Source organism: Bidens hawaiensis, unplaced genomic scaffold (genome assembly GCF_021521415.1).
Source record: "Bidens hawaiensis isolate Kalapana, Puna unplaced genomic scaffold, B.hawaiensis_p1.1 tig00000055_1, whole genome shotgun sequence".
Lineage (NCBI taxonomy): Eukaryota > Viridiplantae > Streptophyta > Magnoliopsida > Asterales > Asteraceae > Bidens > Bidens hawaiensis.
This window is the reverse complement of record NW_027491016.1, coordinates 3,170,027-3,191,098: the sequence shown is the minus strand read 5'-3', so window position 1 is coordinate 3,191,098 and position 21,072 is coordinate 3,170,027. Positions and strand designations below refer to the sequence as shown.

Below are 21,072 nucleotides of genomic sequence, written 5' to 3'. Positions count from 1 at the left end.
CAATCTCCTAGAGCTTGGTTCGGTAGATTTACCCTAGCGATGAAGGGATATGGATTTCGACAAAGCAATTCTGACCATATGCTCTTCCTTAAAACCAGAGGTAAACTTATAACTTGTTTAATCATATATGTTGATGACATGATTATTACAGGAAACGATGATGAAGAGATGAAAAGGTTGAAAGAAAATCTGTTTAAAGAATTTGAAATGAAGGACCTAGGAAGGCTTAAATACTTTCTCGGAATTGAAGTACTAAGATCTAAAAGAGGTATCTTTATATGTCAAAAAAAATATATTCTTGATCTTTTAGCTGAGACAGGCATGATCGATTGCAAACCGGCCGATACACCAATAATGGTTAATCATAAACTCCATATGAAAAAAGGAGGCGAATTGGCAGACAAAGGAAGATACCAACGCTTGGTAGGAAAACTAATATATCTTGCGCATACTCGTCCAGACATCGTATATGCAGTATGGGTAGTTAGCAAATTTATGCATCAACCTCAAAACACTCACATGGAAGCAGTATGGAGAATTATCAAATATCTCAAAGGGACAACAGGCCACGGGGTTCTCTTCAAACCAAATAAACACCTAAAAGTTCAAGAATATACTGATGCAGACTGGGTAGGGGACAAAGATGATGCAAGATCAACATCGGGTTACTTCGCTCTAGTTGGTGGAAATTTAGTTACATGGAGAAGCAAAAAGCAGAAGGTTGTAGCATTATCTAGTGCCGAAGCAGAATTCCGAGGAATTGCACGTGGCATACCAGAGGTTCTATGGATACGTAAACTTATGACAGAGATTAGTTTTCTCTAAACCGAGGCTAGTAGAATCATGTGTGACAACAAAGCCGCAATACAAATTTCAAAAAATCCAGTTCAACACGATCGTACGAAGCATGTGGAGGTAGATAGAAACATCATCAAAGAAAAACTCGAATATGGGATTATAGAATTTCCATTCGTCCGATCAGAAAACCAACTTGCAGACATTTTAACCAAGGCCGTCAATGGAACAGTATCCAACAATTGTCTTGGCAAGCTAAGCATCAGAGATCCCACTACTCAACTTGATGGGGAGTGTTAGAAAACATAAATAAAATCAAAGATTACAAGGGTCAACATGTCACACCCCGACTAGCACAATGCGGAAGCGTAAAACGGGAATGTAACAAACACCTCTTATATCAACACATTGTTTATAAAGAAACATTACAAACTAATTTACAATATATTACATTTCTTCGTTCTATCATTGTTTTACAGTCTATGCGATACAAACAAAGCTAGTTCGTTAACTATACGATCTTACTACTAGTATCCTTGCTTCTATTCACATAGCATCAACCACACACTTCAGGCAGGTGACAGATCACCCAATCATTCCGATTTAGGTACACCTGAAAAGCAGTTTAAAACAAGTCAACTACTAGAGTTGGTGAGTTTCACGAGTTTCAAGAAATCAGTAATGAGTATTCCCAAGTCAACACTTGTAATCCTGAAATAAGTATGTATGTATGTAAATGATGTATGTGATGTAATTATGCTAAGCTACAGTGAAGCCTGGACTGTTCGTGCCGCGTGCCTCCATTTCCCACGCTCAATCAACCACGGTGGCCCCTTTCCGCCCACAACATGCCCCGGTAGCTATGTCTAACACTACATAGCTGGTTCGTAAAAATAATATGGACATGTGCAAACGGGATAATGTCTCAGCAACCGTGCTGGCCCCGCCTGGGTTTGTCAAACCAATAGTACTATTCACAAGCCACCGGCTCGAAGTTAATCACTGTGATCGTGGGGACTTTCGTGTGTTAGCACTTAGATAATTCACATCATTACATGTTACAGATAAGTATATGTAATCAAACATGCTTTTTCCCCAAAAGTTCGCAAAACAGTTTAAAAGTGGGGTCATGAAACTCACGGTTTAGTCGATAATCAGTACTGTATCAGCTCGTGTTTTGTTCGGTCCGCTATCAGTAGTTCCTATAATCAATATTATAATAATATTGATATTTTAATATTATTATAATCTCAATACTAAACTGGGCTGTATAACTAATCTGGGTGTAGCTGGAACGCCCAGAAAGTGGCAATAGGCTTAGGTTGTGATGTTGTTCAATGTCTAATACTTAAAATCGAACTTGGCTCAGACTCCCGTTTTCCCAGCTGGGCCAAGTTGCTCGTTTACGAGTTCAGAAAACATTTATGGGAAAATAAGCTTGGGTAAATATATTGGTTAACAAAATGATTAAGTTATAAAGAAAGATCACATATTGGGGTCCCGGATTAGCCACGGGGCCCGTTTCCGTTTATTCAGTTTGATTTAAGAAGAAACACGCACAATCCATCCGAATTGTCCAGGTTTTTCATAGAAAAGTTCGTTTTTACTTAATTAGTCCAAAAATATGATTTTTGATCACTCTTGGTGTTCTGATTTTCCCGCAGGTTCACTAGTCGCGAACTTGCCGGTTGTTATAAAAACTGAATTTGTTTAATATTCAGATTAGCATAATTAATTAATCGTTAATCATTAAATTATGAAAATTTAACCACTTATCAATTAAAATATGTATATTTTTATAAAAATATTTCTGGAATTTATTTACTGATTTATTAATTTATAAAAATTTATTTTATCAGCTATATTTTGCCTGAAAATTGTTTGTTTACCCCAAAAAATTTCCAAAAATTCCACAAAAATTCCTGAATATTCAAATCATGTCCCAAATCAACCTGTATCAATTCCAGAATGTAAAAAGCTCGTGCAATATTCTTTTCGTCCCAAATTCGGCTGTAAAAATTCACACGAACGCAAATAAACAAAACACCCTTAAACTTCTCCAAATGATCCCAAAATTCATATGTGATCAAAATACATCAAATTTGAGTTCCCAGAAAAATTTGATAATTTTTGAAGTATTTTAGCTATTTTACCCAAATAAACGTCCCAATTCGGTAATAAATTCGCCAAATATTCTCGGATGGTCAAAAAATTACCAAATTTGAACAGGGACTCATTGACATGGTCCCTGATGTCCCTGAAAAATTTCAAGTCCTAAAAATATGCACATCACAACCTTAACCTAAATAGCCCGTAAGCGAGTGTTTCGGCATTAGGGTTTGGCTCGTTTCCGACCTTTTAATCAAGTTTTCAGGTTCTTGTGCTTCTAAGAAAGCTAGGTACAAGTCCTATATCATAAACCAAGCAATATTTCATCAACATAACAGCCCTTAAGTAGGGTTTCGGCTAGTGCACAAAAACGAACCTTTGAACCGTAAAAACGTCGTTTCAACCCTTTAATCCGTGTTTATGGCCAAAAAAATTATCAAAACAGGTTCCTTACCATGTGTATGATCAAAACATGTTTATGGACCATTTTTAGGATTTTTACACGGTTAGGAATGATTTTTAGTAACCAAGACATATCTTTATGGTATTAAACAAGTTTAAACAAGTTCAAAAGCTACTTATTTAAGCTCTTACCTTAGGGTTTTGGAAGTTTTCTGGCTGGAGTAGAGTTTATGTCCAGAATTTTCAAGAAATAATGTTGAAAATATCTTGTATCTAGTTTAAATGTGAAAAAATAAAAAGGGGGGGGGGGGGGGCTGCTGTTGCGATCGGACCATCATGGGCCCACTTTGGGCCCATTTTGGCCCAAGTTTCTGATTTCTCAAGCCCAAATACGAAAAGCCCGGTCCAAATTTAGTTCGGGTTCGGTTTTTGGCGCGAAAAACTTATCGGGTGCGTTAAACAACGCGAAAACAAGTGTTTTTCGGCTAGTTTTGTGTAAAATTATAAAAACATACTATATGTTTGTAAATATCAAAAATATTTTCACGGATCGCTTAAAACATTTCAAATAAGTGTTTGGTAAGTCTTTTTCGGCTTAACGGATGATACAATGCTTGGTTTGTAACTATCTTTCGCGTTTAAATCTATAGCGGGTGGTTAAACGAGCATGTTTTCGTTTAACTTGTTTGCTATCAAACTAAGGCCATATTTCTAATATTTTAGCTTGTATAGATCGTATATCACTTATAAATGCCCCCCCGAGATATCTGGGTCATAACCCGACCCGTTCGGTTAATCGTTCGTTTGTTACGCAAAAGGCGTTTATTTGCTTAATCGGTAAATACGTACTGAGGTGTACCTTGTTTTGGCTCAAATGTCACACAACATCTCCCAATTTAGGCCTAATTGACAGCTTCTAGTAACCGTTATAGGCATCATTCAAGGGATCGAGAAATCTTTTTTTATAGTGTTTCCATTTATGTTTCCAGCCAACATGTATTATTTATATTCTCCTTTCATTGTAACTTCAACAATATACAAGCAATATAGAATACAAAACTCTCTGATTACCAAGTATATTGGTTACATTCATGTTCATTTCAACCCTTTGATTTCCAACAATAAATTATTAAATATTATGAGTGAAAGATACATAGCATTCAGTACACGCACTTCTAGTACAGCACTGCTGCTAAAAAATCACCATCCTATCTGCAGATTTATTGCTTTTTTTTGAACACTTTGGGCTTACTGACAATGCAAACCCCCTAACACCTAAAGGACCCGGGTTCGAATCTCCCAGAGAGAGGGACCTTTCAACCTAAAATGGTATTTTTTTTGCCTCCGCAGAGACTCGAACCTAGGCCACCACCCGGGCGGGACCCTCGCAAGCGAGTTATCCCCCCCACCTCCGACCAGCTGGGCTGGACCTCATCGGCTGCAGATTTATTGCTTGCCTGTGTTTCTCTGCAACCTGCACATGATTATTATCATACGAATGGTATCCTTGTACGCACTTAATGAATAAAAAATCAATAAAAGTACTTATTTCGGTTGGCTTTTTATATTTATATATTAGCACCTAAGAAATAAATCAGTTCTATATATATATTCGTAATATATGTTTTTCATAGTTACCTATCAATTCGTACTAGATATATCTTAACCAATGTTACGCGACACGCCGACACTATATCATGTATCAACATAACATTTGCGTAACATCAATAAACGTATCAATTATCAAAAGACATATTACAACGTAAGTTGCGTATCACTATATCACCATTGCTATTTAAGATACAGAATTGTAACACCGAGCATATATAACTGAAAAATATTTAAATGCATGTTTTTAAATACTACTATAAACTTGTGCAACAAACTAAACATGACTGGGTCATCCTTGACATTGCAATTGGGCTTAAGGTTATCTCCCGTCCTTAGGCTTGCATCAGGACATTTGGCTTGGGCTGGAGGGTCATGATTCGTATCGATGCTCCCTCCTACAGAAACGTCCTTGTCCTCAAGATCGACGATTTGACGATCTTAACCCCAGAAGGAATGGTGTTGGCGGTCGGTTGGAGTCCTTTCAAAGTGACGACAACATTCTTGTAGCAGAATGTGACAAAGAAGTGATAATCAGTCCCAATGAAGCAACCAATCAAAACCCAAGATGAGCTTATTGAAAGCCAACAAGAACAATAGAACCTGAAATGAACAAGGCCGCTTGATGATTATCTGAAGAGGAGTTGATCTAAGAGTTAACGTGCTCTTACATGGACCAACTTGACAGGATAAACTGGGCTGAAATTGCCCAAACTTAAAAAAGGGTATAACTTGAGCTACATGTTGAATTACGATGCTCATTACCAATCTAGGTGTTGACGAGCCCGACCTTGTGGCAAATGCCATTGGCTGTTTGGTCCAGTTGTCAAACCCAAAATCTATTATGTAAGACTCCAACTGCACCTAAGAAGACTTTTAGTTCAAAATTCGCAGCATTCAAGACTTTTCATAAATAAATTGACGTGTTTTCTAGCTGTCACTAGTAATTTAGGTTGTCATTTAATATTTCTATTATTGTTACCAAGTGTTATTTTATAATTTTGGCAGATCTATCAAAATTACAAATCCCTATGTAAAGGGTCCTCTTGTAATTTGTTTTTTTTCTTCACAGAAGTTTAACAAAAAAAAATTTCTTGATGATTATTTTCTCCATTTATTTTATCATTTTCACTGTGCATCATTCTCACATGTTGCTGGACCGAAACATAGTTTAATGGCTTGTGAGAACTCGGGCCAAGTGCTCAAATCCCAAGAAAGTAAAACCAAACTTGGGAGATACTCTACGTTGCTTTTTCTTTTTAACGACCAATAAACAGAAAATTGACTAGGTATTCCGTATGGGGTGACCCAATGACAAAAGGTCACTGCCAGACGTACGGAGCTCTTAAGCTCCTCTAAGTTATCTCCAATTCCACTTGTGGTAAAACCCGGACGCCAACAGGATCAAACCGGAGATCACAAAAATCCCGGTCTTTCTTCATTGAGCCATCCATATCCTTCCTAAAATGTTATAAATGAGAATCAAACTTGAGTGTTCATTAAATAAGTACTCAAACTTGCTACCAATACACCACTTTAAGTAGTACCGTACGCTGCCTAAGTGGAAGAAAGTAGAAGTTAAAATAGTTAAAAAAAATCACAAATGAATATATATTAAATAATAAAATTTTAATTAATAAGAGTGTAGTAATTTGCATCTTAAGAAACCTCTTCCTTTCTTTGTTCGTTACATGATCCATATGCTATCTGTCTGACACCAACCGTCTTTTTGCCCCAAATTCATTCATTCATATTGATATTGATGGCGGATGCAGACGAGAATAATGAAGAAATAGTGCTGACGGATGACCAGAAATTGGACATTGCCAAATGGTTTCTTCTCAACTCTCCAGCCGGTGAAATCCAATACGTTGCCGAAGGTCACCATTTCTTCTCTATTTCTTTCATAATATTACTACTACTAGTGTTATTGATATCTAATTACAGACCTCAGTTTGGTTCTAAACGACGAGAATGTGTATCTCCGAGCGGCTAAGGAAGCCTTCCCCATTTACAACAAATCTCATATCGTTTGCCTCCAGTTTCCCAACCGAAGCGGTGAGGTATGCATTATGACAGAGAATGTTCATAATATTTTGTTAGATTTGGCTAATCGAAAATTAGTGATGAGCTCGGTACTATACCGGTACCATTACCAGCTACCAAGTTTGTGTTGGTGTTTTTTTAACATTCGTATTCATATGGTAATTTACATATAATTAATCACATAATATTTGTTTGTAATTTAGTTTTATGGTTAGCAATTTAGCTTAAGTCTGTATGATAAGATTGGAAAAGTCATTAAAAAGTATTAAAAACCCTTAATGAACAAACATAAAGAAACAAACGTTTACAAACATAAACGGATGTAAACGGACACAATTGAACAAATATGGCCTTTGTTCGTGTTCGTTCATTTAGTTAATCAAACGAAGTTCTTTGTTCATGTTCGTTCATTTATTAAACAAACAAACTTTCTGCTGAACAGTTTGCCAAACGTTCGGTTAATTTACAGCCCTACAGAAGTACAGAACGTTATGCTGAGTTTCAGAACCCTGCAAAGTCAGTTTTTATAGTCTGCAACATATTTCATAGCAAATATGTGCTTCCTTTGTGGTTGCATAATTTCCTGCATTAGATTTTTGTTTATATTTAGTCTTTTATATCTGCAGGTGCTGGTATCATCATATAGTGAGATTGGTGAGGATGAGTATCTTGATCCAAGGACTGCACAAGTGGGAAAGGTTGACCATGTCAGACAAGTAAGCTCCATAAGCTAGTGATTGGTCTCATGGTTTCTTTTTCTAGCCTTTTATATGAACATATTATGCATGTGAGCAAAGTTAAATAGTATTATTTTTAAGGAACACTCCAGGAACAGTTTAAGAATAATAAAGCTATTGTACCATGATTGCTCTTATGCGGAGGACATATTTGTATCCTGTATTTGATTTAGTAAGATTCCTCTGTTTGGTGTCAGTTGATTTTTTTGTGTTAATTGGTTTAGGAGTTCTAAACTTGTGATATGTAAAAAAGAGTGTTTTGAATAGATGTTTAAGGATGAATATATAATATTTTAATCAATAAAATCTTCAAGGTGAAGTCAAATTTTAGATCTGCATGATAGGATGCATAATAGTTCAACAGTTTGGTACTCATAACTGCACTTATCAAACAAACCAAGTTCTGACTACTCCCGATAACTGTATGTGGATACTAGAAGTAAACATTAAGTCCTTATGTTAAGCAGGCTTTGGAGGATCTCTTCCTAAATTTAACACAAATGTGAAATAGTTTTATCAGTCAAAACTAGGCGTATGAGTGCATGACTGACCTTATTTATTTCAACATTACTATTTTCCATATGAATCATCTGAAAGAGATCTAAAGATGAAGGCATCTTGAGAAACACATCATGCAATGAGGAGTTCAGTAAGATTTTGCCTTAAATTGGTTACTTTGATCAGAATATACACTTAGCTTAGCTCTAATGCTTGAAGATATTATTTCTAAGATAAAAGTATTGACTTTAATTGTACCTGAATCCTTAGATTCAGCATCATATGTTATAATCTAAGTATAAATTATTTGTTTATAAATGTTTGTTGCGTTTTATATGACATGCTAAATTGGTTCAGGTTTGTACACAAATGAGACCAGCTATAGATGAGGAGCTTCCATCCCATTACATAGAAGAGTACCGGTAACTTTATTGTTAAAATCTTTAACCATCTTTAAAGAATGTGAACTTCATAACTAACTTACAGTTTTGTGATCAACTACAGATCTGCCCTAGATGTTGAAATCTCCAAGTATGTTGGAGAAACTTATCCAAAAGGTGTATCTTCGGTTTACTGTACAAGTGGCAAAGATGTTGAAGATTATGGTTCAGATTTTGAGCTTGTTGCGATCATTACAGCCACTCGACACAGCCCACAAAATTTTTGGTTAGTGAGCTTTGTTTAATTGTTTTCTTTACTACTTTATACCTTATCGTATTATATTAAGTAAATTACACGTTTGGTCCCTGTCGTCTGTTTTAACTCTTTTAGTCCAAAAAGGAAGTTTTTGGCATGTCATGGCTCGGGGTTTATTATAACCCTTTCAGTCCCTGGTGCAATCTCTATTCTTTTTTTCTGTTAATTAGTAATTAAATTGTCTTTCTATTTAACATAAAAAATGGTTAGGTTAGCACCATGGACAGAAAGGGTTAAACAAGCCAAACCACAGGGAACAAAAGGTTTATTTACTCTATTATATTTGTCATGCCACAAAATTGTGCATTTTGATGTTTATCAGTAATGGAAGTTGGTGCTCAATATGGAACGTTGAGTTCAAGGATGAGTTACAAACTGTGGAAGTTAGAGGAAAAATGCAGGCACTTTCTGAAACTTAACGATTATTTTTGAATCGGTTGTATAGTAAAGATATTAACTTATTTCTTATCTTGAATGCTTAGGTGGGTGCTCATTATTTTGAAGAAGGGAATGTTCAGCTAGATGCAAAGCATGAATGCAGAGACTCAACTATGTTTCAGGTTACTCACCTTATTCAACTATACTCACCAATAATTTTATATTTGTTTAGTGAAATCATGTGACGTGGCTGATATGTGTTGCATACTCCCAGTCACCAGAGGATTCTGCTGAGTCGTTGATGAATATTATTCGTCACCATGAGACAGAGTACTCTACTTCATTGCAGGTTTGATGTTTTATTCTCCATTTTTAGAGTCATAAAGTGTTTTAATGTTGAGTTATTTGCTAACATTTGTGCAATTGACAGGCATCTTATTCCAATTTACCAGATTCTACATTCAAGGTACTTAGTTTTGTCTCTCTAATGAATAATGGTACAAAGATTCAATTTTGGTTATATTTTATTTAGTGCTAACTACACGGAGTCTCATGTGTTATGTCTATATATTGTGGTTTTAGTCATGTTTTCAGAAATTATGGATTTGGCCTTCATTGTTTGCTAAATCATAACACGATCGGTTCTTTTCACTAACTGATGCTAAAAAATATCTGTTAAATCCATGTGAAATGACCATTTTTAGCACTAGTTCGTGAGCAGGACCAAACTTGTTACGGTATGGCAAACAATAGGGACCAAATGTGTAAATTCTGAAAAGAGAGGACCAAAACCGCAATATGGACCATTCATTTCTTAACACTGGTTAGTGAAAAGTACCAACTTGTTAGGGTATGGCAAACTGGGGACCAAATGTGTAATTTCTTAAAATAAGGGATCAAAACTGTAAAATTGGCATACCAAAAGGGACCATCCATGCAATTATCTATAACGAATCAAGCGTGTTAAGCTTGAAAACATAACGGGTTGAAGATGCATATATGACATATCACACCGCTTTATTTAAAAAAACTGAAAAAGTAGCTGTAATAACATAGTTTAGCAATCACAATAAATTTTAAAAAAACGAATTATGATTTATAATCTTTTTTAATTAACATGAATGTAAAGGTTGATGGATGTGTGGGTTGTGAATGCAGGAGCTGCGAAGAAAGCTTCCGGTTACACGCACGCTATTTCCGTGGCACAACACTGTGCAGTTTAGCCTGACAAGAGATCTTACAAAAGAACTTGGAATTGAAAAATAGACATGTATAGGAAATGGAAATGGTCCTTCAAATTCCGCATTCTTTCAGCCTGAATCCAATAGTGTGAGGGGAAAGCTTCTGAATTCAATGTTTTGTTATATGTTACTGATCATTTACCTTTATTCATATTCTTTGTTCCACCTATTCTGGTAAGTATTAGGTAAGACTGATACGCGGCATGGTTCATGGGTGTGTTTATAAACGGGAAATCGTTCAAACCGAAGCATGTCGGCCGGTTTAGCCAGTTTGGATTTGTATGGTTCAGCCCACATATACGGCACTAAAATCAGGTTTAAAGTTGGTGTTTAACCATATGAAAGGGGTCGACCGTGCAAAATTCGGGGTTGAACACTTAGGTTTGTTAGGAACTTAGGCTGTAAAATGTGGGGTGAGAGAGAGAGAGAGAGAGAGAGAGTAAGAATATTCTAGGATATAAAATATTAAAAATTGGGTTAAACAATTAAAACGAGTTGAACCTGATCGAGCAAGGGTCAACTCAAACTTGGTTTGTTTACAAACTGACATGCCTCGTTTACCACTGAGCAACTTCGAGTGAGCTATTTCTAACAGTTTTTTGCTAGAGAGTTTTGTGTAGCAGTTCTACATAGGGACTTAATCAAATGAGTGTCACTGACACAAATGACCTCATGACAAAGTTGAAACACTTCTATAGCATGCTCAAATGTTCAAAAACAAATTTAAATTGGTGTGTTTAAAATCATCAAGAAATTGAGTGAGAACTTGTCCCACATAAAAAGATGCATACAAGTTGGAGTGGGATTTAGGTAAGACCACAATAAATAAATAAATAAATAATCAATAAACATATTTAATTGTGTTTTGGTGCCCGGAAATCGAGTTAATTCATTAGTTTTAATTAAAATGTATTTAGGTGAATACAGCGGATGCAACAAAGTTGAGATATGTTCAACCACACCAAACCAGAAAGTCGAACGTGACAATAATGGATGTCCTAATCTCATATAATAATCCTTAGCTAAAATATATAAAATCATTTATTTTTATTAAATCTTATTTTTATAAAACTCATGTTTTTTTTAGTTTGAATTTTATTCTCTCCAAGTTCAGAAGGTTCTTTATATTGTATCCTTTAAACATTTGATCCATCTTTTTAACTTCTTGCGTCTTTTGTCATGAATCTCGTATAGCTGATGCCATGAATATGCTAAAGCCAAATTGTTGTTATGACTTAACACGGTCCATTAAGTATTTAGAGCCATGCATGTAAATATAATCATCATTAATGAACAAGTAAACATAACAAAACATCACATAACCTTGATCATTATCAAAAGGCAAATTGGAAATAAATAATCTCATCTTTTGTCTATTGGCCGATAATAATCACACCTTTAAAAATCACTACCAACAGTCCCACCTTTCAACTATTTTTGTCACAATGGTCCTCTGTTAAAAAAATACGTATCGCCGTTAAGGTTTTTCCTAGTTTCAAACGATGTTTTAGGGCTTTCGATTGGAAAAAGGATACGAGTCGACTGATGTAAAACTTATCTCGAAATGGTGATCCAAACGATGAAACAATGTTTCAATTTGGGTGCTTGAATTTTCAATTAACAAAAATCAAGCCATTTGAATCACCGTTTCGAGATAAGTTTTAAATCAGTCGACTCATATCCTTTTTCCAATCGAAAGCTCTAAAACATCGGTTTGAAACTAGGAAAAAACTTAACGACATTAAGTATTTTTTAAAGGATGACCATTGTGATAAAAATAGTTGAAACGTGGGACCGTTGGTAGTGATTTTTAAAAGTGAGATTGTTATCGGCCAATAGACAAAAAGTGGAATTATTTATTTCCGATTTTCCTTATGGAAACCAAATGATAAATCAAAGTTTAAGCCTTGTTATCCCAACTGACATCGAGCTCCGCTTTAAACGAGGCTTTTTAATTGGTGAATCAATCAATCAATCATACCCAGTATTTCCTAGTGGCGGATGCAATTCATAAGCAGGGGTAGCATCCGCTACCCATCAACTTTTCATCGGCAGTGTTATTTTTTTCTTTTTGGGTCGGTTTTCATATTTTGCTACCCCTGAAAAAAAATTTAAGTTACCCCTATTTGTTTAAAGGCAAACCAATTTAAAAGTTCAAATTAAATAAAGCCCAAACAAGTTTGTAGTCCAAAGCAAATAAAAATAACAAATCTTTATTTTTTTTCTTTTGTTTGAACGAGAAACATTAAACAGAAACAGACTCAAGCATAAACAAGCTTAACAGAAGATCATACTTTAAAAGTTCAAATCAAATAAAGATCAAACAAAGTTTATAGCCTAAAGCAAATAGAAACCGTTAACTTTTTTTTTCCTTTGAATGAGAAACATCAAACAGAAATAAATATAACCATCAATTTGAGGTTGAAAATTTTAAAATAGTCTTGGATATGCAAATTCAAGACTTGGAAATAGATTTAGTGAGGTCTTAATTAGTTTGTTAAAAAATATGTCTGGTTTAAATCTTGAGATTCGTTTTCCAAGTTTGACATATCTAAGATAGTGGCATTTTCGGAAATTATCTGAATGATTTTAGTAATGAAAAGATATGGTGTATTTCGGGTGATCGTATGACCTTTTATCACACTTTAAAGGAAGATGATACACTTTCAAATTTGGGAGAATGTGTGACCTTGCTTGTGTAATGGTGGAAACCGGATAGCACGTCACATTTTCTTTTGTTTATCAAATATCGAAGCTAAAGTTGGTTTTATCGGTTTCAACCTCAACAGTTGAAATATGTTTTTCTAAAATGAAAGTTATCAATATGGGTTTGCGTAAGAGAATGGACAATAAGTATTTGCAGCGAAAGAGAAACTTTCGATAATGTAACATCCTAAAATTTATAATGTTGAATAAAGAAAGTTACGTTTAATGATTTCGCGTTATTAATTAATTAATATCGAGTAAAGAACGGATCATGGATTTAGATTAATTGAGATGGGTTAAATAAGAATGGGCTCTAGGTCCATGGGCTTTAAGGGATATAAATATCCCCTAAACCAACCTAAAACCCTAAACCCTCATTTCATTTCCATCATAATCTCTACACACTCCAAAACACACACACACCGCCATATACGGCCGGCGGCCGAGGGAGAGAAACGAGCAAGATCCGAGAGAGAGTAAACGCTTAGTTGTGATTAAACAAGTTAAACGAGATCCAAACGAGCACAAAAGGTATGTTCTTAACCTTTAAAGTTTATGTTTTATTGAATGTCCTTAAGCTTAAAGATCCAAGCTTTATAGTATATACGGGATATATATACGAACGAAATGGTTAGGGAACGTTAGGGGGTGATACCGAACCATAACAAGGGTATTAAAATCGCCAAAATGCGTGATAAAAACCAAACCCGTAGCGAACTGGGCAACTTCGCCTGCGAACTGGGTAACTTCGCCTGCAAAAGCTTAACTTCGCCTTCAAAGCTTAACTTCGCCTTCAAAGCTTAACTTCGCCTACGGCCAAGTTCGCCTAACTGATAACTTCGCCTAAAGCTAAGTTCGCTTAAGGTTTAACTTCGCCTAAAGCTAAGTTCGCCTAAGGTTTAACTTCGCCTAAAGCTAAGTTCGCCTAAGGTTTAACTTCGCCTAAAGCTAAGTTCGCCTAAGGTTTAACTTCGCCTAAAGCTAAGTTCGCCTAAGGTTTAACTTCGCCTAAAGTCAAGTTCGATTAGAAAATAAATTAAAAACCTAATGGAAAATGTGTTAAGACAGTTAATGTAAATAAAATTTTTCCAAGCTGACCTGGCAGCTCGACCCCAGCCAGGGGCTCTGCCCCTTAGACACTGCTAGGGGCTGCCGCCCCTAGACCCCGCTGCCAGGGGCGCTGTCCCCGGACCCCCGTTCGTTGTGGGTCATATAAAGATAGAAATACAACATGAGTAGTAGTAGTTAATTGATACGTGTAAATATTATACAGTTAGCCGTGCACAGCCCAAGAAGGGAATAACTATTAATGGAGGGCGTAACAGGATTCAGGTGAGTTTCTAGCCCCATTCCTTGTTATGTTTTCGGGGCTGTGTGCATACTCGATGTGTTTGTTAATACATTTATCCTAAGTGATAAGTGTATGCCATATGTGATATATGTGAAGGATATGAATGATTGCTTGTCGGTACGTGAACGATCTTCGGATATTGCGCATACTGTCAGGTTAAAAATAAAGGTACGAATATTATATATCGAAGATGTATGAACATTACAAATGAATACTTGTCGGGGCGTGAACGATCTTCGGATATTGCACGTATCGACAAGGGGTATGGTTGTTAAATGAATGATGTAAAGAACGCCTAGAGTGTTCTTATGCTATAATGTAATTATTGTATATGTGAAGTATGTGTATACAGGTACACGAATGGTATGTGAGTTCTACGTTCGACATAGTAAGTTAGGATGGCAAATCCCTCTAGCTTCTGTCGGACATAGACTTGGCTGGTGATGGCGTAGTTAAGGACTGTGGGCCTTATACGTAACGTAGATGATAGATGTAAACGTAGATAGGGACGGTGGGCCTTATACGTGTTATAGATGATAGATGAGAACGTAGTTAAGGATTGTGGACCTTATACGTACTTTAGATAGGCATCAGCATAGGAAAGGACTGTGGACCTTATACGTGCTGTATTTGTGTTGTGGTAGCATAGGGGAGGACTGCGGACCTCGTACGTGCTATGAATTAGGTTGCAACATAGGGAAGGACTGTGGACCTTGTACGTGTTGTGGATGTAGGATGGTATAGGGAAGGACTGCGGACCTTGCACGTACCCTAAACGGTGAACATAGGTAAGGACTGCGGACCTTTTACGTGTTCACGACCTTGAGTACAGGTATAGACGGCGGACTATGAACGTACTCTCGGTAGACTGAGGTTAGTGATTGTAGATATGTATGTATGTATGGTAGTAAGTATGTATGTAGAACAGAAGGGTAACTAGTTAAGTATGGATATGTATCTTCGGATATGTATGTATGTGTATGTATTGTATGGCGTCCGATTAACTAGAGCTCACTCAGCGTAGCTGACTTTTAGTATGCACGCAGGTGAGTAGAATGAGACAGCTAGCTTGAGCGGGCACATGGTGGGCGAATAGGAGACTGGCATCTGAAGACTCAAGATGTTTTAATGTAATTGACGTTTATTTTGAAAGACAAGAATGTTTAATTAAGGCAAGTTTTGGATTGCTGTAACGTTTCATGAAAGTTTTTATATTCCGCGAAAGTTTTAATGAACTCTGATTTGTAAGAACTGTGTTTATAAGTAAATCCGACGCTAAAGTAAGGCTACCGGGTTCGGGGCCTTACAGATAAAGTAAAAGAACAGGGTGTAATGGCTCGATTTCAAACTTTAAAAAACCGTATAAGAGAAATTTGGACATCATATATCGTGCTTCTATTTTTGTTTCGCTTACATTGTATGAAATATAGTAAAAAATATTTTCTGGTATTTCCCACAAATAACCTAAACTATCAAAGTATGGTCTGAAGAGTGTGGGATGTTACCTCTATCCCTTATAGAGAGGTGAGAAGGAATACAATTAGAGAGTGCATAAGTTGTCGTTCTAAAATGTTTTTAACGAAAAGTAAACCAATATTAAAGTGTGCAATGGCGTGCGGGTAGTGCGATATGGTGGCTTTCGTTGTCCATCAGCATCAGCAATGTTGGCTTCTTACGACCATTATTGAAGCTTCACTATCGCACTTCCTCAAAACACATGACACATCATACTTTGCCACCTTTTTCTTTAATATAATACTACTTAATGAATACTATTATATATTCTATCTGAATTAATCTTTCTTAAATCCAATGAACACGACCACTGTAGTTGAATAAAACATGTCTGGTTCCGATCACCCATCGCCATCAACGAGTGAGGCGGCTGAGGAGGAGGAGCTTACACGGCTGACCATAGATTTGGCTGCGGCCGCAAGACAAAACATTAGTTTCTTGAGAGACGTTGCAGAATCACATTGGCTCCATCATACACATGCTCTTGTTGAAGCTATTCGTAGGTAATTATGCATGTGACCAATAAAACAACCTTAATTATCTTCATTCATTTTTTATTTTAAATTGATCAAACCGATTACAGGTACGATGAACTATGGATGCCGATGATGTCTGATCTCACTGCGGATTCAAACAAGCCACCGATGATCCTTCCTCCTATTGATATCGAATGGGTTTGGTTCTGTCACACTCTAAATCCGGTATGTCGGTCTTTCTGTTATTAATTGATATTCAAAACTCAAACTGGTGCCAAAACCGAGCTTGAACGGGTTTCGGTTTTATCTGTTTAATTTCATAATTGGTTCGGTTTTGATTCTTTCAGTTTTACTATTTTGGCTTGAAAATTTTTGATGTAAACAAATGGCTTGAGTATGAAACTTTGTGCCAAAGGCCAAAACTTCTTTTTTCTGTTAGTTGATGATAAATTGATTATTAAATTTTCGGTCAAGTTTTTGGACACGCATTTTATTAACTTTTTTTTATGTGTGGGATTTAGTGGGTATGATTGTGGTTTTTTAAGTTATTAACTCTTTTAAAATAAAAATTATAATGCAAAAATTAACATAGAAAGTTGATTTTTTCAGCTTTATAGATTTGGTTCGTTTTTCTGGTAAAAGAAAAAAACAAAACCAAACCGTAAACTCAATTTTTAAAAGACATAAAAGCAAACAACCGGTTTTGTTGGATTTGGTTATCTCGGTTTAGTTATTTCAGCTACGAGTCTTATTTTAATTTCATGCACGCGCGCCACTACATGTATCTTACACGCAATACTGTCATTCAAGATTCTCGAAACTCATTGGAAAACCGACCATTTTTAACCAAGAAAACAAAGATTATGCTTTGGAAACATGTGAAGATATATGGATTTCCAAATACCCATGTGAATCATTTGAAAATGAAGCGGATTTAAGCGATCTTCATCTTCACAACAAGAACACTCCACAAATGGATTATCTATTGGAAGAAGTGTCAACGCAAAGATGTCTAATTCACGAATTTTCCAAACCGTATATGCTAGAACTCGTGTACTTAATCGCTGACAGAAATCGATACAAAGGGTTTCTTTTATTATTGCAAAGATTCGCGGATAGCTGTAAAGCTTTTGTTCCCACATCAGATGTTCTACTAATGTGGATTACTCATAAGGTAATCATAAACACACATAATATTACAATCCAAATGTATAAATTTGACTAGTTTTCGTGGTTTTGATAAATCAGAGCTACCCGATTGCATATGCTGTTGATGTGAAGGAAATGGGGGACGGAATGGAGAAGGTAACTGAGTCTGGGGAATCCATGAAGGGGGGTGATTTGGAGGTGATCAAGAAGCTTTGGGAGAGAGAGTTTGATCAACCGTATGAGAAAGCTGGCAGCCCTGTGATCGGTGGCTCTGAGAACGTAAGATCGTCGATTCATTGGGAAGTTACGGATAAAGATGTTAATGCCAAGTACCGGCCATTGTTGCCTCGATTCTTGCTTGAGGTCAGTAATCGATTAAGCAAATCACACATCGTCATGTTCCGTCATACTAGACCATAATAAATGTCATACCTAGTTAAGATATCACTAATACGTTTTGGGCATAATAATTATATATGAGATGGGAACTCTATAGTTAAGCGTCTTTGGGTGAGGTAATAATTGGATAATGACATTCTGGAGTCTCCACTTGGGCAACTAAAAACAAAACAAATATGTCACTTCTACTAAGCAAACTAGACAATATTGGTTGGTATGAGAGTCAGGATGTCAGAATAGGTACCATAAACTCACATGATCTTGATGATGTTTAATGTTGTTTGCAAAAACAGGTTAACATATTGGTAAAGAGGATCCCAACAACGAAGACACCACAAGCGGATGAATCAAAAGAGTTTCTACGTTTCCGGTTTCTTAGATGTCATCGTGAGGTAAAAATAGACAAGCCTATTTCCACCATCCGCTTGGATTCATGGCAAAAAATGGTGAATCTTCATTGTGAATTCGGGACGAAAGGAATGGTGGTAGAACGAAGACGAAAAGGGGGTGTGCACATCAAAGGAAGTAAACTACTCGAATCCAACATGTTTATGTGGAACGAGTTGCTTCGAGCACCAGCGATCACTTTATATGGGGTGGTTGGTCAAAGATTTAGAGTATTTGTCTCGATCACACCGCCTGCACAAGCACCGTACTTGTTCAAATCTGTAACGGACCGAGTGACTGACGATTCAGGAGCTATGGTGTCGGAGGTGATCCTGAAAATGAACCAGTATCGGCCTCAAGAAGGCAGGTGGCTATCTCGTACGGTTCTTGATCATGCCGGAAGAGAATGTTTCGTTATTCGGATGAGGTTACATTTGTTTTTTTTTTATATAACCATGAGAACCCGTTACTAAAATATTAAAACCAATAACATTACTTGTTATATATATAATGACAGGGTGGGAGTAGGGGTTTGGAGAAGAGGCAGTAACAAACCGACCGTCTTAAAATGGGAGGATCGCTGCATAGAAATATGTGAAGGCTCGTGGTCTTATGTTGCGGGTTCCATCGGCAAATCCCCGGGTATGTTTCCCCATTTTCATCTTTCAATCTTGATTTACAACAATGTAACACTTGATGGTACCGGTTATCTTAGGGATGTTCACGGTTTGGTTTGACCAAATTTTGACAAAAAAATAAAAATATGTAAATTTATGTTCCTAAAATTAAAAGTAGTAATAATAAATAAGGGGAGGGATCTATTGAGAACCATGTTGAGTTGTAAGAACTTAAGAACTCAATTCTAGGTCACACATTTAATTAGGTGGATTGGAATATGTGGTTGAGATTAAATCTGGCAAAAAAATCAAAGTATGAGAGAGAATAAAGATGTAAATTGTTACACTAATTTTTACGTCCGTTACACATGTGTAAAATGTCGGCTCAGTGTGTAAAAAATTCTATAATTTTTTTACGTGTATGTAACTTACATATATTACGCATGTGTAAAAAAAATTCGAAAAAAAAATCGTTACACTGAGTTCTTTCGAGTTTTTAAAACTCAAAGGCGTTCTCATTTGAAATCTCCCCTAATAAATAATACATATTAAATGACAAGTTTAGTTTACACGACCGAATTCAAGTTCCAAACCATGGACTGTTAAAATCGAGTCGTATGTATTTCAAATCAACCAACTTTTTTTAGTTTATAAGGTTCAGACGGTTTCAGCAGTTTATGAACACCTTTAAATTAGTACAGAGAAAGTAATAGCAACCGCAACACCAAAGCCACCATCCCAAAACTGGCAAGCTTCATGGCACTTTTCAACCGGACACGACTTGTTTATATCACGCGACCTGAACTTCGACCTCAAAACCACCACCTCAACCGATTCACACGTTCGGTTACTAAAAGGGCGACAACTACAATACAAAAACGAGGAAAACGAAGACGAAGAAGATGGGTTCGTGACCATTGTTCGGTTCACAGACGAAAACCCAAGTGGGAGAGCCACGGGGCTCGTAAACTGGAAACTGTCAGCTGTGGAATTGTCGCCAGAAGAAGACGTTGCGTTTGTGCTGCTTTTGAGTACGTCGATACTGAGAAGTGTTACGGAGATGAGGAAGGAGGATGTTGGAAGCTTGTTGGTTCGACGGAGGTTGAAGGAAGCGAAACATGGGGATCGTGATTGGGGATCGGTGATCGCGATGGGGTCTTCGTGGAAATCGGCTTATGTGAAGCCGTGGTATTGGAATGCTAAGGTGGTGATGGCAAGAGAAGGGGAGGAGTATGTTACTAAGTATACTGCTGAGGAGTGTGGTGATGAGTTTTATAAGGAAGCTTTGTTTGGTTAAAATGTTACTTTTTAAAATGTATTGTTCTTTTCTCCTAATTTTTTGTTTGAGATGATATAATTTAAGTTTATTGGTTTTTATTATTGGTCGTTGCCGGTCCTAACTAACAAATTGGCTGATAACGATCCCACCTTTTATCATATTTGTTAACAGCGGTTTGCAACTAACATAATTCTAATGGCGTTAGTTGTAAGTCGCCGGAAAAAAAATTTTGGCCCAAAAACTCACAATTTTTTCTAAAAACTCAACAGTTTCGTTGCAAACATCTTTCTAACATTAGATCGGACCTTTAGGAACTTTTTTCTAGTTAAGCCCCCATTTATTAAGGTCGCCAGAACTCTAGAACGGTTCGTCGGAATTGGTTGGTGGTGCTCAAGAAGTGGTGGTGTTCAAATTGAGTTTTCTGGTAAAAAAATGTTACTTTTACGGCCAAAAGCGTTTTTCCGCCGACTTGCAAGTAATGTCAATAGGATTCTGTTGTCGCGAACCGTTGGAAACAAATATGTTAAAAGATGAGAACGTCAGTAGCCAACTCATTAGTTGGGACCAACAGTGAATAAAAGATGATATTTGGGATTAATAAAGACTAATACACCAATTATTTATATTGAATTCCTTTTAAACATATGTAAATTGTCCAACTCAGCCGACAATCCTGCTATGGT

General features: G+C 36.5%; 2 protein-coding genes and 1 pseudogene across 2 annotated transcripts; all 3 read left to right on the top strand.

Moving 5' to 3' along the window:
- Positions 1–39: 39 nt before the first annotated feature.
- Positions 40–825, top strand: LOC143626714 (secreted RxLR effector protein 161 pseudogene; annotated as a pseudogene).
- Positions 826–6,676: 5,851 nt separating this feature from the next.
- LOC143637245 (F-actin-capping protein subunit alpha-like) lies at positions 6,677–10,546 on the top strand. Its single transcript, XM_077104710.1, has 10 exons — positions 6,677–6,794; positions 6,862–6,977; positions 7,587–7,676; positions 8,553–8,617; positions 8,700–8,861; positions 9,214–9,292; positions 9,374–9,451; positions 9,544–9,618; positions 9,700–9,735; positions 10,428–10,546. The coding sequence occupies exons 1-10, from the start codon at positions 6,677–6,679 to the stop codon at positions 10,533–10,535; spliced, it is 927 nt and encodes a 308-aa protein (XP_076960825.1). The 3' UTR covers positions 10,536–10,546.
- Positions 10,547–16,409: 5,863 nt separating this feature from the next.
- LOC143626606 (glycine-rich domain-containing protein 1-like) lies at positions 16,410–20,407 on the top strand. The gene is made up of 7 exons (XM_077096656.1): positions 16,410–16,585; positions 16,666–16,783; positions 17,340–17,732; positions 17,807–18,070; positions 18,400–18,920; positions 19,011–19,135; positions 19,812–20,407. The coding sequence occupies exons 1-7, from the start codon at positions 16,410–16,412 to the stop codon at positions 20,405–20,407; spliced, it is 2,193 nt and encodes a 730-aa protein (XP_076952771.1).
- The last annotated feature ends 665 nt before the right edge of the window (positions 20,408–21,072 follow it).

Coding starts and splice junctions, on each gene's coding strand:
- LOC143637245 (XM_077104710.1), top strand. CDS start 6,677: ATGGCGGATGCAGACGAGAATAATGAAGAAATAGTGCTGACGGATGAC. Junction 6,795..6,861: donor AATCCAATACGTTGCCGAAG/GTCACCATTTCT, acceptor ATCTAATTACAG/ACCTCAGTTTGGTTCTAAAC. Junction 9,736..10,427: donor TACCAGATTCTACATTCAAG/GTACTTAGTTTT, acceptor TTGTGAATGCAG/GAGCTGCGAAGAAAGCTTCC.
- LOC143626606 (XM_077096656.1), top strand. CDS start 16,410: ATGTCTGGTTCCGATCACCCATCGCCATCAACGAGTGAGGCGGCTGAG. Junction 18,921..19,010: donor TGTTTCGTTATTCGGATGAG/GTTACATTTGTT, acceptor ATATAATGACAG/GGTGGGAGTAGGGGTTTGGA. Junction 19,136..19,811: donor TTCCATCGGCAAATCCCCGG/GTATGTTTCCCC, acceptor AAATTAGTACAG/AGAAAGTAATAGCAACCGCA.